The following is a 15812-nucleotide window of genomic DNA, read 5'->3' as shown; positions in this document are numbered from 1 at the left end:
CCTTAAACGCATCGCACACTTTTGCCCGATATTTGGTTTGTTAACGGCCTGATTTGCTTTAATCGCCTAGTAAACTTTCATCCAGTCCATAACTGCCAAATAAGTCCCACGGGAACGGGGGTGCCGGCTCTTATTCGCGTATTGAATGCATTTAATGTCAATATACAAGTATGATGAAATTCAAAGCCTCACCACAAGGGGCACAATATTAACAACAAACAGACAAATATAAATAATCCGCAAATAATAATAACTAGTAAATAAATAATCAATACATCTCTATTAGATAATAAATTAGTCAACAATAAAATAACAACTATAAACAAATCGATAAATACCATATTTTCTCTGCGTATAAGCTGTACTCTTAAAATCGCCCTAAAAATGGTCGAATTTGACAATTTCCCTCGTATAAGCCGCCCCCTGATTCACAATTTTCACCTTCATATTTATGGTTTTAATAGGGAGTACAAATGTGTTACTTTGAAGGGGAAAATCTGAAGAAAAATTGCCTTAAAATCGTTTAATTTGACAATTTCCCTTGTATAAGCCGCCCTCTGATCCAAAATATTCCTGGTTTTAATAGGGAGTACAAATGTCTTACTTTGAAGGGAAAATCTCAAGAAAAATTGCCTTAAAATGGTTGAATTTGACAATTTCCCTCGTATTAGCCGCCCCCTGATTGAAAATTTTCACCTCCATATTCATGGTTTTATTAGGGAGTACAAATGTCTTACTTTGAAGAGAAAATATATATTTTTTAAATCATCCCATGTGGTATTTCAAGTCATTGGTACGAAGCACTAACATCAAAGCCACCCACCTGTCGCTGAGTAAGAAGGGGCAGACGTCGGGTACGGGTGGCGTGGTGGGCCGCAGTTTGGCCAACGCCACAATGTGTTCGAAGGTGATGTCGGTTTGAGTGCACACGTCCACCAAATGCAATTCCCGAGCTGGGCCGCGGGGTCGGACGCTGGGGGTCCGCCGGATGACTTGAACCACCACGGGGTCCATGGCGGGGAGGAAACTCTCCAGCGTCTCCTCATGGCTGGACTTGGACAGCTCTTTGCCACCAACCTAAAAAATAAAACAGAGACAAATACGTCAAAAATGTATGACAATGTATAATGAAAGATTCACAACTATACTGACTTTTCCCGATTAAATCCGGATTAAAAAAAACTATTATGACATTTCCATTAAAACAAAAAACTCTGCGATGTCATGAAGCCACGATAGTTGAAGCCACAAAATTTGAGGGATTACTGTACTTCTAAAAGGACAATAAAAACATTCAAATCAAAACAGATGATAACAGCTCACCAAGTGGTACTTTGATCAAATACTCCAAATGTTCGCAACTATTATGGCATTTCCAGAAAAAAAAGCCACGATGTCATGAAGCCGTGATAGTAGAAACCACAAAATTCGGAGGATTACTGTACTTTTATAATGACAACAAACACATTCAATTCAATTCAAAACCGATGACAACAGCTCATCAAGTGGTACTTTAATCAAATACTTCAAATTTTGAAAAGATTCGCAACTATTATGACATTTTCATTAAAAAAAAATCAGCGATGTCGTGAAACCGCGATAGTAGAAACCACAAAATTTGAGGGATTACTGTACTTTTATAATGACAATAAACACATTCAATTCAAAACAGATGACAACAGCTCACCAAGTGGTACTTTGATCAAATACTCCTAAGTTTGAAAATATTTGCAACTATTATAACATTTCCAGACAAAAAAATCTGCGATTTCGTTAAGCCACGATATTTAAAGCCGCAAAATTCGAGGCATTACTGTCAACAAAACCATTCAATTCAATTCAAAACAGTGGTACTTTAATCAAATACTCCAAAGTTTGAAAAAATTTGCAACTATTCCCGATCAAATCCAGATCCAAAAAACCCTAACCTCAACATCCACACACCTTTCAATACACTATCTAATAAAACCCTGTCAAAACCAACATCTCCCTACAAGAATAATGACCACCTATCTGCATATTTAGCACGCAATGCCCCGAAACAACCCCCAGGGGGCAACGCACATGCAACAACTCCCTCCACACGGGTGCTCCGGCCGGCCCTGACCTTTGTTTTGCAACCATACCGCATTAATCACCTGAACAGTAGGTAAAATGGGTCACCCACTTCAGAAAATAGCGTTAGCATTGTGCCACTCAGCATTTATTAAGAATGCAACATGTCGTCCTTTTTAAGCAAAGCGTAATTAGCCGATACGGTCCACATCCCCCTCTTTCTGGCTTTCAGACTAATCCGGGATTTTTCTGGGGGGCAACAAAGGAGAAGACAAACGAGCCAGCCTATGGCGGATGACAGTTGTGCAGAAAAATGATCCCGTTGCTCAGCTCCCCCCCCCCCCCCCCCCCACGAGAGCCCCATTTCAGCTCCTAGCTAGCCGACATCCAAAAAAAACCTGATGTCAGCCGCTACATTTTCTTTTTAAATCAAGCTAGCTAGCTAAACGGGAGAATAATTTCGGATCAAAACATGAACAAAAGAGGCCTTAAGTAACTACATGAGGCGGAAAATCTATAATTTTCTTCTATTTATAGTATATTCTCGCATATAAGTCGCATCTGCGTATAAGGCGCACCCTTAAAATTGTTTTAAATCGTTGAATTTGACAATTTCTCGAGTATAAGCCGCCCTCTGATTCAAAATTTTCACCAGCATGTTCATGGTTTTAATAGGGAGTACAAATGTGTTACTTTGAAGGGAAAATCTGAAGAAAAATTGCCTTAAAAATCGTTGAATTTGACAATTTTTCACGTATAAGCCGCCCCCTGATTGACAATTTTCACCACCACATTCATGATTTTAATAGGGAGTACAAATGTGTTATTTTGAAGGTAAAACAGAAGAAAAATTGCCTTAAAATGGTTGAATTTTACAATTTCTCGCGTATGAGTCGCCCCCTGATTCAAAATTTTCATCCCCATATTCATGGTTTTAATAGAGAGTACAAATGTCTTACTTTGAAGGGAAAATATATATATTTTTTAAATTCACCATACATGGTATTTCTGAGATACTGAATAAATTAATAACTGGAATGCACATTATGAAAGGGTGGAGTAGACAAATTCAAAAAGGAAGTCATGTGACGAGTACAACCAGGAAGCATGTACTTAGCTGTCTAGTTTTTCATCCCTAGGGAAGATGGCGGCGCCCTGAGTGGAAAATGATAGGCACAATTAAGTAAATTTTTCACGTTTTATGCAAGATACGGCTTATATAAGGCGCACTTAAAAGTCTTACATTTTCTCCAAAATAGACAGTGCGCCTTATAATACAGTGCGCCTTATATATATAGAACAAATGCCATTCATTGAGGGTGCGCCTTATAACACGATGCGCCTTATAGTCGTGAAAATACGGCACTACTTGCCTTTCTTTTGAACAAAGTCAATGAATGACATGCAGGATTATGCTAGTCATGCTAGCTCTCATCCCCGTTTTGGTTTACTACCTCGTCAACATATCTCCTGCCTTCCCGGAGTCATAATCTCGGGTAATAAACCAGCTGTTGAGTTGATGGAGTACCGACGCTTAAATGGCATAAAAAGTATTCCGCATATGGGGTCAACTTATCCAATTGGTCCGGAATCAAGACATTATTCATGAGAAGTCATTTGGCTACACGGGAAGCTAACGGATGTTTACATGAGGATATTCAGGCAGCTAGCGAAAGCTACGCTAAGGTAATCGCAGGGAAAGTAACTTTATCTTAGGAGAGAAAATCCCTCGTCTACAAACAAAAGCTCGTATAAAGTGTGATTTTGGCAAGTGTTGCGCCACCTAAAGCTCTTTTGTGAGGGTGTTTATCTTTTTGGTTGACTTATTTCTGCAGTTTGGGCTTTTAATGCTTCCATTTCTCAACGTTTCTAGCGGATTGTTATGAGCTTTTTTCTTAGCGGGACGTGGCTAGACGCTAAAAGTCTTCAGTATACTGAGATTTTTTAAAGAACGAGTTAGTGTTCAGTGCACGGAAAACATGTTTTATGACGTAAAGATTTGCAATGATGAAGCAAGATGAGGATAAACTTTTGTCTGGAAACAGAGGGAAGAATAACTAGGTTTTTTTGGGGTAACATACCTATGAAGTATTTTATTTCATTCATAATGTGAAGGTATGTCATGATACATTTGTATTATGTAATGAGAGTAGTTAGCATGTACTTCTAGATCTTTTCTGATCATTTGTGGACTCTTCTTATATAAAACTCTGCTTAAGAAACGATTTAGAGATCAATTTCAGTAAAATATTTCGGGAAAATGTCACTAAAGGACCACAGAGTTGAAATTCAAAAAACACAACAGGAAATAAGCAATATAATTATAATATAAAATCGTAATATAATATATAATATATTGTTGTTTTCCCAAGTGGTACATCATTCTGATGGTGCTTGGACGTTGAAACAGCTCTCAAAATTATATTCATGAGAGTTTAATATCTAAATATCTACTATTTTGAACAGTACTTAAATATTAAACAGTACTTAGATATAAAACTCTCCCTCTTAGTTATTAAACACATGAATATAATTCTGAGAGCTGATTTCAACAGTAAACTTTGATATCTAAGAAAGAGAGTTTAATATCTAAGAGAGAGTTTAATATCTAAGTATAGTTTAATATCTAAGTATAGTTTAATATCTAAGTATAGTTTAATATCTAAGTATAGTTTAATATCTAAGTATAGTTTAATATCTAAGTATAGTTTAATATCTAAGTATAGTTTAATATCTAAGTATAGTTTAATATCTAAGTATAGTTTAATATCTAAGTATATTTGACCGGCGACCAAACGTCCGGCGACCAAACCTCCGGAGACCAAACGTCCGATCACAAATCCAATTTTCTTGTATCTAGCATGTGTTCAAATCCCACCAATTGAATCTCTTAGCAAATACTTGTCTATCTTTGCATCTGCCTTGCAAATAACTGGCAACCAGACATTGGATCTAGTCATCAGGGATAGGCTCCGCCTCCCCACAACTTTAAATAGAATAACCAATACAGAACACTTGCCACAAATACAACATATCGTGCTAGAACAAACTCAAATCAGAGGGAAGACCGTCATGCCAGAGCCAATCAAATGTCTCCGGTTGAGATGTCAAAGACAAACCACGTCAAGAGTCCACCGGGGGCGCCGTTCCCTCATCAAAACACGCCGCCACAGCCATCAAGAAGTGACTGACGGTCTCAGTAGCCCTTTAGCGACTCCATTAGCATTTAACGCTACCCAATTAACTGCCTATATTACTTTATAGCTTTGAATACTAATTAATTGTTTTTATTTTCAAGGTGGAGCAACTGGAACCAATCCCGGAAGGTCATCGTCACACTCCCAAACCAAACCAGGGTAGAAAAGACGCCATCTTGAAGTTCTTTTTAGCCCAAAAAAACCTGACCTTGGCATAGACTTTAGATATCTTCGGTCTAGCGCTACCTGCTGGGTGAGTGGCGGCCCGCGGCGTGCTAAGTGAACGCTAACAGATGGAGGAAGTCTAACATGTAAGGTCATCCTTACTAGCGGCCATTATATGCCACAGTTCTTCCTCCTTTTTAAGAGGAAGATGAGGAAAATTAAAGTCCAATAAGGACCATTCGGTGAAGTGGAGACAGATGGTTCAGGGACGCCATGACGCTACAGGCTAGTGGTCGTGTTTGCTAACCAACTGGTGTGCCGTAAGGTTTTACAAGGATTCGTAAATGATGATATTTCGAGAGAGAAAAGTCTGAGTGTTGTGAGATTAAAATTGAATGAGTATGATATTAAAATTGGAATAGGATGAACATTAAATCATAGATTGCAGGTGGCAAAGTTGAGGTCCAGGGGCTAAATCTGGTCCGTCGGATCGTTTTTTGTGGCCCGGGAAGACAATAATGAGTGGCGATTTTGTGTTTTAGGTGAAAATTCAAATGAAGAGTAGAGATGGATATTACATTTCCAGATTTTTTTGCCTTTTAAATCAATTATTGTCATTTTTTAATCCATTTTTGATTCCTGTTGATTAAACTTTGTTGAGAACAACTTTATATTGTTAATATAAGCAATGTGTTATTAAATTTTGAGATTAAAAACGTTACATTTTTACATTAGTTGAACTGCAAGAATTTTGGGGTCCATCGAAATCGACTTTTGGTGATATTAGGTCAATTTTGGAAGATTTTGGAATCGTTTTTTGGGGTTTATCCAATTCCTGTTGATAAAACTTTGTTGAAAACTACTTTACATTGTTAATATAAGCAATATGTCATTAAAAAAGTTAAATTTTTACATTATGTGAACCAGAAGTTCTGTAAACATCAACTTTGGGTGACATTAGGTCAATTTTGGAAGATTTTGGAAGATGTTGGAATTGTTTTTGGGGATTATTTGATTCCTATTGATCACACTTTATCAAAAACAACTTCATATTGCTAATATTAGCGATATAGTTTCAAGATTTCCAGCCAAAACTCAAAACTTTTCCACACAAGGCATAATTGACCAAAAAATATCTCTCCCAATGTAACTTTTGTTTCAACAACCACAGTCAACATCAACTTTTGGTGACATTAGGTCAATTTTGGAAGATTTTGGAAGATTTTGGAAGATTTTGGAAGATTTTGGAAGATTTTGGAAGATTTTGGAAGATTTTGGAAGATTTTGGAAGATTTTGGAAGATTTTGGAAGATTTTGGAAGATTTTGGAAGATTTTGGAATTGTTTATAAGGATTATTTGATTCCAAATGATAAAACTTAATCAAAAACAACTTCATACTGCTAATAAAAGCGATATAGCTTTAAGATTTTCAGCCAAAACTCATACTTTTTCACCCAAGGCACAATTGACCAAAAAACATCTCTCCCAACGTATCATTTCTTCCAACAACCACATTCAATTACCTTAAAAAAACATCTTAATAAAGAATTACCCCTCTCTAAATCACCATCATTTACCCCATTCCGACCGTTTAATTCAATAAAACCATCCACAAGAAAAATCAGCAATAAACTCTAAGTAGCATCCCATCACAACCAAATAATGTAGTATCGTTAAAAGCCTAGCATCGACCCCCCACAGAGCGTGTGCAGATGTTTTTGTTTAGCTCCGCTTCATTTGTTTCAATATTTGGTGGCATTTCAGTTGGGAAATGGCGGCAGTATAGATAAGAGCCAATGAGAGGAGAGAGATAACGTAGTACAAAAGCTAGCGGTGGGTTTTTATTCACATGGTGAGAGCTTCCAAGCTCTTGGGAAAGCTTTCGGGAATATCCAGCCGTCTCCGACGTGGGCCCGCTGCCACTCACGTAGGCGGAGTCTAGAATAAACAAGACTAATACTTTAGGGACTCGGGTAGAGGGGAAACAAAATAAGCATTCCAATTTGGTCTGTCGTTGTTGTTGTTGCGTTTCCCAGCTGAGACGAAGCAACAATGGAGGATAGAAAGAGTGGAAAAGAACAGTTGTGTGCTGTCTTACTTCCCGCAAGCACCTGAAGAAGAAGAAGAAGCCCGCCTATTCTTGTCAAAAGAATCCAAAGCTATTTCCTATTCCGAACTTGAAGGTGACATTGATGGTTCATTAAAAAAATGGAAGTAAGTTCTTTCCACTAGTTCAAATTGTAGTGGAGTTTGAGGGTTGTAAGCAAGGTAAAAAAATGGGGAATATGTAAGACTGAAGCTGTGGGTTTAATTTTCATTTTTAGTTTTTTGGGTAGTTACAAGATAAATGATTCATATTGATTTAAAAGATGTGACGGATGGGCAGGTGAGGACAAGATAGGATACATATAAAAAAGTGCATCTGTTAAGAGTGCATATGAAACATGAACGGAAAAAAGGACTTAAGTGTTAATATATTTTTCACTCATCATTAGAGTCAAAAGTATAAAGTACAAAGTCAAGTCAAAAGTAGAAAGTAGAAGGTAAAGTAAAAAGTATAAAGTACAAAGTAAAGTAAAAAGTATAAGGTAGTGTTAAAAGTAGAAAGTAGAAAGTAAAGTCAAAAGTATAAAGTAGAAAGTCAAGTAAAAAGTATAAAGTAGAAAGTAAAGTAAAAAGTATAAAGTAGAAAGTAAAGTCAAAAGTATAAAGTACCAAGTAAAGTCAAAAGTATAAAACACAAAGTGAAGTCAAAAGTATAAAGTACAAAGTCTAGTCCAAAAGAATGTATTAAGAAATATTAAAATGTAATTTAAAATATGATAGAAGGGCTGTAAAACATGAAAAACAAATAAGTGGACACAGCTACTGCCAATGGCTTACGTCAAATGGCGCCATCTTGGGGAAAAATATATATTTATATTTGGACAACGTTGCCGGGCCGGATTAAATAGCCTAAAGGGCCCGTATGTGGCCCACAGGCCGTAGTTTGCCTATGGTGGCGTACAATGCTTTAATCTTTATTATACAAGTAAAATCATACCTGTCAACGTATACATTTTTCTTGGATTTCATATGTTTTTTGATCATTTCATATCGTGTTTACTGTAAGACAATTTCTGTCTTGGATGAAACCGTTTTCCTTGGACCCATTTTGGCTCTAATCCGGGTCAAAACATCATCATTGTTAATATTGTCATGCTTTAACCAACATACGTTGGAATAAGGACTCCCCAATGGAGGTCAACATTGAAGAAAAGAAACCACTTTCCTGCTCTCTCTCTCATCAACCCTCCCTTGCTTTGTTTCCTCTTCACACTGAAATGTCTCATTTTAATAATAGGTGTCAGGATGAAGCACGGGCCGCTCGCTCTTATGACTGCATAAATCACTCTTACAGCGTCAGCGTTACTGTCGGAGAAACGTTACGGCGACGCCAAAGCGAGGGGGAGAGTGCGAGGCAACACGCTGACAAACCCCCGCCACGTCTCTACACCAGGCAATATATGGGCCCCACTTGAACCCCTCCAACCACATAAAACACGCTCCCACAGGGCGCCCGGGTTATTTTCACATTTAAGGGCCGCCGCCGCCGCCGCCGCCGTTTTACACCAGCGGATTTGATGAATTCCGCCAATTTTCTTCCCGGAACACCAATCTCGTGTATGGAGCGCGCCGCCCCTTTAAAAGCGAAGTACCTTTAGCTAGCCGCCAACACGCTATGTTGCTTTTTTACTACCCAATCGCTCGGTGCAAGGACGGCTGTTGTAAAAAAAAAAAATGGATGTTTATTTTTTTGTACGGAATGTGCAGAGTGGTTTGTTGATTTTTTTTGTGTGAAGATGGTACCGATTGGTCGGATTTTTTAGGGTTTGATTGTGAGTGTTTAGCTAGGTTTTTCAGTTCGAGTTGAATAATTTAAGTTTTGAAAAAGGTTTTACTGTATTTTTGTGCATTTATGGTGTATTGGTCGCAAAAAAATGATGACTGAATTGAGGGTACGGCTTATATGCGCATAAATTAGGACTTGATATGCATTTAGTTCAAAATTGAGAAAATGTTAACAGGTAAAATGCTTAAAAACATTTATTTTGATGTTAATTAATGAAATTTAAGTAAAAAGATGAGACGTGTCTGGTATAAAACGTGAAAAAACTCACTCAGGGTGTCGCCATCTTACCTAGGGATGACAAACTAGACCGCTATGGACACACTTCCTGGTTGTACTGCTCACATGACTTCCTTTTTGAAATTGTCTACGTACAGGCTATATCAGACGATGTTTTTGATTCATACAGAATCTTAAGAAAAACGAATTTTCTTAAGATTTTGCGTTCAAAGTAACACATTTGTACTTCATATTAAAACTATGAATATGGAAGTGAAAATTGGGAATCAGAGGGCGGCTTATACGAGGGAAATTGTAAAATTCAAAGATTTTAAGGCAATTTTTAAGGTAATTTTTCGTCAGATTTTCCCTTCAAAGTAACACATTTGTACTTCCTATTAAAATGATAAATATGGAGGTGAACGTTGTGGATCAGGGGGCGGCTTATACGAGGGAAATTGTCAAATTTAACGATTTTAAGGCAATTTTTCTTCAGATTTTCCTTCAAAGTAACACATTTATACTCCCTATCAAAATCATGAATATGGAGGGGAAAATTGTCAATCAGGGGCGGCTTATACGAGGGAAATTGTCAAATTCATTGATTTTAAGGCCATTTTATAAGTACGGCTTACACGTGGAGGCGGCTTATATGCAAAAAAAATCAGTAGTTAACCAAAAAACAGTTACGACCAATCATCCAATCACATCATACATTTTCCTATGCAGATTCAACACTCATTTCCCACATAGAATGGGGAAAAACTGCCAGGAAGGCCAGGTTTGACGACGAGGACGAGGACATCCAAAGTAGAGACATTTGTAAGCAAATCTATTCACGAGTGTCTGGCCGCCAACAACGTTCCAATCGGTCGTCACGAATAGCTTATTGCTCAATGAAGGAGAATTGTCGGATTGGGAAATCTTATACTAGCGGATATCAACTAGTGGGGGAGTGCCAAGTTAATAAGCTTGCTCAAGGTTAATGGCACAAGCGGGACACATTTGTTGGGGAAATTTCCACATCCTTCTTTAATCTCTACACTTTAACTAGAAAAGATCTCGGCTGCCATTTTGCATCGGCTTTTAATGTGGAACGCAGGAAGGAAATCTAATTAGTGGCAAAAAAGTGGCGGCCATTTCTTTCTTAATTACAGTCACACCTTGACATACGAGTGTCCCAACACAATTTGAGATACGAGGACAATTTCGGGGAACTATTTGACTTGAGATAAGAGATAAATTTTGATATACGAGCATCTAATTTTAGTACTACTAAACACATTTTAGTACTGTTAAACACATTTTAGTACCATTAAACACAATTGAGTACTATTAAACACATTTAAGTATTATTAAACTCATGAGTACTAGTAAACAAATTTGAGTACTATTAAACACAATTTAGTACTATTAAACACAATTTAGTTCTATTAAACACAATTTAGTACTATTAAACACAATTTAGTACTATTAAACACAATTTAGTACTATTAAACCACTAGTTATTTGTTACTTTGTTAATAGATGGCGATTCTATTTTTTGAACAAATTAATTTGTTTTGAGTTCATTCTTATGGGAAACCTTAATTTGAGTTACAAGTAAATCGACATACGAGCTCAGTTCCACGACAAATTAAGCTCGTATCTCAAGATTCCGCTGTATTTAGTTCATTTCTATGGAAAAAAAGATTTGAGATACAAGTAAATTCACATACAAGCTCGATACCAGACTACATGATGCTCATATCTCAAGGTATGACTGTACTGCTAATTAGCAAAAAAAGGGGCGTCGGTGCTGATGTACTTATCCAGATTGTAAAATCTAAATGTGCCACACAAGCTCTTAAAATTCCCAGTACACAAGATATGCAAAAGTTCTTTGTTAATCCCACCATCTTTAAAAAATCCCACGAGGTTGACGAGCCAATACGGCAGATGGCGAATGAGTCGCCGCCAACGTCATTTGGGGACGGTGGCCTGCCTGGCAGTGGCCCGAGCGAGTGCAGACTTGGGGAAATCAGCGGATGATCCCCTTTTATTGCTTTACGCTGATACTGGCAGATGAGGCAATTAAAAGCGGATAAGCACTGTTTACACACGTGCCTATGAATTGCTGAAACACAACAAAGACAAGTTTGCCCAATACGGCGTCCTTCCAACGGCGAATCATCAAAACGTAAACGCAAAAGTTTTTTTTAAAGATTCGCAGAATTAAATACCTATCAATTGTTCCCTTATTAATGATTGCAATTCCCATTATTAAGCTATGAATAATAATTAATTTAATGAACCAATGAACATATGTGACCAAACGTCCGGGCGACCAAACGTCCGGGCGACCAAACGTCCGGCGACCTAACGTCCGGCGACCAAACGTCCGGCGACCAAACGTCCGGCGACCAAACGTCCGGCGACCAAACGTCCGGCGACCAAACGTCCGGCGACCAAACGTCCGGCGACCAAACGTCCGGCGACCAAACGTCCGGCGACCAAACGTCCGGCGACCAAACGTCCGGCGACCAAACGTCCGGCGACCAAACGTCCGGCGACCAAACGTCCGGCGACCAAACGTCCGGCGACCAAACGTCCGGCGACCAAACGTCCGGCGACCAAACGTCCGGCGACCAAACGTCCGGCGACCAAACGTCCGGCGACCAAACGTCCGGCGACCAAACGTCCGGCGACCAAACAGCCGGGCGACCAAACGTCCGGCGACCAAACGTCCGGGCGACCAAACGTCCGGGCGACCAAACGTCCGGGCGACCAAACGTCCGGGCGACCAAACGTCCGGGCGACCAAACGTCCGGCGACCAAACATCCGGATGACCAAACATCCGGTCGACCAAATGTCCGAGCGACCAAATGTCCGAGCGACCAAACCTCCACACGACCAAATGTCCGGGCGGCCAAACGTCCGGGCGACCAAACATCCGAGCACCAAAAAAAAAAAAAAAAAACGAAGCGCTAAGTGTTTTCAAATATCCAAACTTCGCACAAGTAGACATTGACGAAGCGCCTGTCCTCGATCTGGTCCCCGGTAACAAGCAGTGCTACAATGCGCCATTAAAAAAGAAGGACGTTATCTTCCGAGAGTGATCACCGGCGTAATCAATCAGCTCCAGGCACCCCGTTGGGTTCCTCGGGGGGGCGCAACGGCGGTCTTGTTTCCTCGCGCTCGACACGCTACAAATTTCAGGCGGGTCGCGCAGTCGATAAACAAAAGGCAAGTGGGACGGAAATTGGCGGTTTCGTGCTGTGTCCTGATTACGCTTTCGGAACAGAGGATGATGAGGAGGAGGAGGAGGAGGAAGATGAGGATGAGAAGAAACCCTTTATTTATTTATTAGACAGAAAGTGATTACATCAGAAGCGCTTTGATTGGGCAACTCAAGTCAACAATCTTGAAAAGCGCCAGGATATTTATTTATTTTTATTTGATGAAATCGCTCGGAAAGTTAAAATTTTTGGACAAATTGACGACAGATGGATTTTTTCTTCATAATTAACAAAAAATAATAACTATAGATGCATTCACATCTGTAGAAAATGTCTGCCAAATTGTGTCTTCAATATGAAACATTCATAGCCGTACAGAATAGCTAATTTATTAGCATCCTGTAGCAAGATGGCATGCCGAAAAGCACAAAAACTCCCTTTCAACCTTTTAATTGGCGACTTAGTCGAGCGTATCATCCTAAAGGGTAAAAAGCTCTTAATTTCCTGGCACTGACAAGAAAATCTGCTAAAAAATGGACGCGTTACGATAGATCGATTCTCCGAAAATGCATTCATGAACATATTGTGCTAATAGACGCAAAACTGCATTTTGATATGATTTCAACAAGTATACAGACAACAGTCTGGCCTCTAGCAGGCGCTACAGGACCATCACAGCCAAGACAAACAGACTCAAAGACAGTTTCTTCCTAAGAGTTGTCACCATACTCCACTCGAGTTCTTGTTTATTGATTTTTACTCAACTTGAGTTCTGATTTATTGATAATTTGTCAGTTTGTTTGTTGTTATTATTGGTGTACTTTAAATATCATTACAGTAATCCCTCGTTTATCGCGGCTTACTGTATCGTGTATTTTTTCTGGGGGAATTCAACAATTACAAGACATTGCAAAAATGATTACCCTAGGACTCTTAAAAATTAAAAAAAAGACCGTCAAAAGGTTTTCAGTCAAAATGTGGAAAGAGTTTTTGTTTCAAAAAGCCCACAGAAAGAAAACAATGATACTCGCCAACACACAACAAGATGAAGTTTCCATTAGTAAGTTTACAGCCACTTTAAAGTTTACAGGTTTTCCTCACTGTGGTCATATATTCCATTGTAATGGACTACAGCGATCAATACAATCAATCCTTATGCTCTTATACCATTGACTTTACAACGAGATTGTAGATCTGGAGGACTCTCGTAAATACCTCCATCCATCTATCCACTACGACTCACTTTCAAGACTCTAAAAGTTTTGCTTTTCCATTTCAACGCCATGACAACACCGAGAAGAATACATCTTTTAAAGATCTGGCAACCCGCTAAGCTTGAATCCTTCCACTGTTTTTTGGGGGGAAAATAACTAGACTAGAAGCTGCCAGTTGGAGGAAGGTCGGCATGAGGGCTCACGGCGGGGTAAGGCAAAAAGTGCAAGTCGGGCTTTTGTTACGGGGATATTTTTGGCAAGTTTTTGAGAGTTGTGGTGGTCGCTTGGCAGGGATGATTGCTAGCTCCATGTGGATTTGAAGAAATGCTAGAATCAGACACTAGGGTGTCGGAATCACGTTGGTTTGCGGGGTGCTTTAACGTCAACTTGATTTCATCTTGGCAGGACCATTTTAGATAGAATATTTTGATTTTTTTTTAATAAATGGATTAAAAGAACTGGATTAAAAGACTTGAATATTCAGTTTTTTATAGATCTAAAACAATGTTTATTTGAGATTTTTTTTATATATATTTTTAGATTTTGCAAAATTATTTTTGAACTAAAAACAGAAAAAATGGGTTAAAAAATGACAATGATTGATTTAAAAAGGGGGAAATCAGGAAATTTAACCATTTTAGATGTACTATTTAGATACTTTTTTTAAATAAATGGATTAAAAGAACTGGATTAAAATCCCTGAATATTCAGTTATTTTTTATAGATCTAAAACAATGTTTATTTTAGCTTTTTTAAAATATATCTTTAGTTTATACAGAATGATTTTTGAACTAAAAACAGAAAAAAACGATTAAAACATGACAATGATTGATTTAAAAAGGGGAAAATCGGGAAATTTAAGCATTTCGGATATAATATTTAGATTTTATTTTTAATAAATGGATTAAAAGAACTGTATTAAAAACCCTGTATATTATATAAGGGGGGAAATCAGGATATATATATATATATATATATATATATATATATATATATATATATATATATATATATATATATATATATATATATATATATATATATATATATATATATATATATATATATATATATATATATATATATATATATGTATATGTATATATCTATCATTTTAATTTCATCCTAAAACAGAAAGTCGGCACTCATCATTGACTTTCCCGGGCCGCACAAAATGATGCGGCGGGCCACATTTGGGCCCCGGGCCGCTACTTTGACACCAGTTTTTAGCCTATCGTGTCCTTAAAGATTGCAACACAGCTGCCCAGTTGTTTTGAAAAGCAAGTCACACATCGCAGGACTAAATTACCACGACTGGATAAATCTACATGTATTAAAAATTCACAGCCATGCTAATGAATTTGTGCAGCGGACAATTGACGCTCTGTTTTTAGCAAGTAAACGCCGCTTGATGGAGGTCTCGCTGGACGTCCTTTTCCATCGATTGCGACGTCCTCCCACAGAAAAACGAGGACTGGAGAATGACAAGACGGGATAATGTTAGGGGAGTCTCGAGTGTTAGTCTATTAATGTCACTAGCACGTCAACTAGTTTGACCGTGAGTGGTCGCCACGTCAATCCCGCTGACCTCCGCCGATTTATGTGGCTTTTTTTGCGATTAGCTGCGATAAATGGACGGCTATTGACCGCCGAGCTGACACCGGCTCGATTCAGCCGCATATGTTCTCCTTGGAGGCGTCTTTGGTCTACAACAAGGGTGTCAAACTCGGGTTGGCTCGCGGGCCGCATTCAAACTCCATTTCATGTGGGCCGGACTATTTTAGATAGAATATTTAGGTTGTTTTTTTTTTATAAATGGAGTAAAAGAACTGGATTAAAAACCCTTGATATTC

At 38.4% G+C, this 15812-nt stretch overlaps 1 protein-coding gene across 1 annotated transcript in view; it reads right to left on the bottom strand.

Annotated features, from left to right (window-relative positions):
* LOC144192103 (PDZ domain-containing RING finger protein 4) overlaps positions 1 to 15812 on the bottom strand; it is a 46431-nt gene that overhangs the window by 13437 nt on the left and 17182 nt on the right. The window contains exon 2 of the mRNA XM_077711147.1: positions 824 to 1077. Within this exon, the coding sequence (XP_077567273.1) occupies positions 824 to 1077 (254 nt within the window). The remainder of the gene's footprint in view (positions 1 to 823; positions 1078 to 15812) is intronic.

This window comes from Stigmatopora nigra, unplaced genomic scaffold (genome assembly GCF_051989575.1).
Source record: "Stigmatopora nigra isolate UIUO_SnigA unplaced genomic scaffold, RoL_Snig_1.1 HiC_scaffold_25, whole genome shotgun sequence".
Lineage (NCBI taxonomy): Eukaryota > Metazoa > Chordata > Actinopteri > Syngnathiformes > Syngnathidae > Stigmatopora > Stigmatopora nigra.
Note: the sequence above shows the minus strand (reverse complement) of the source record. Positions and strands in the feature narration are given on the sequence as shown.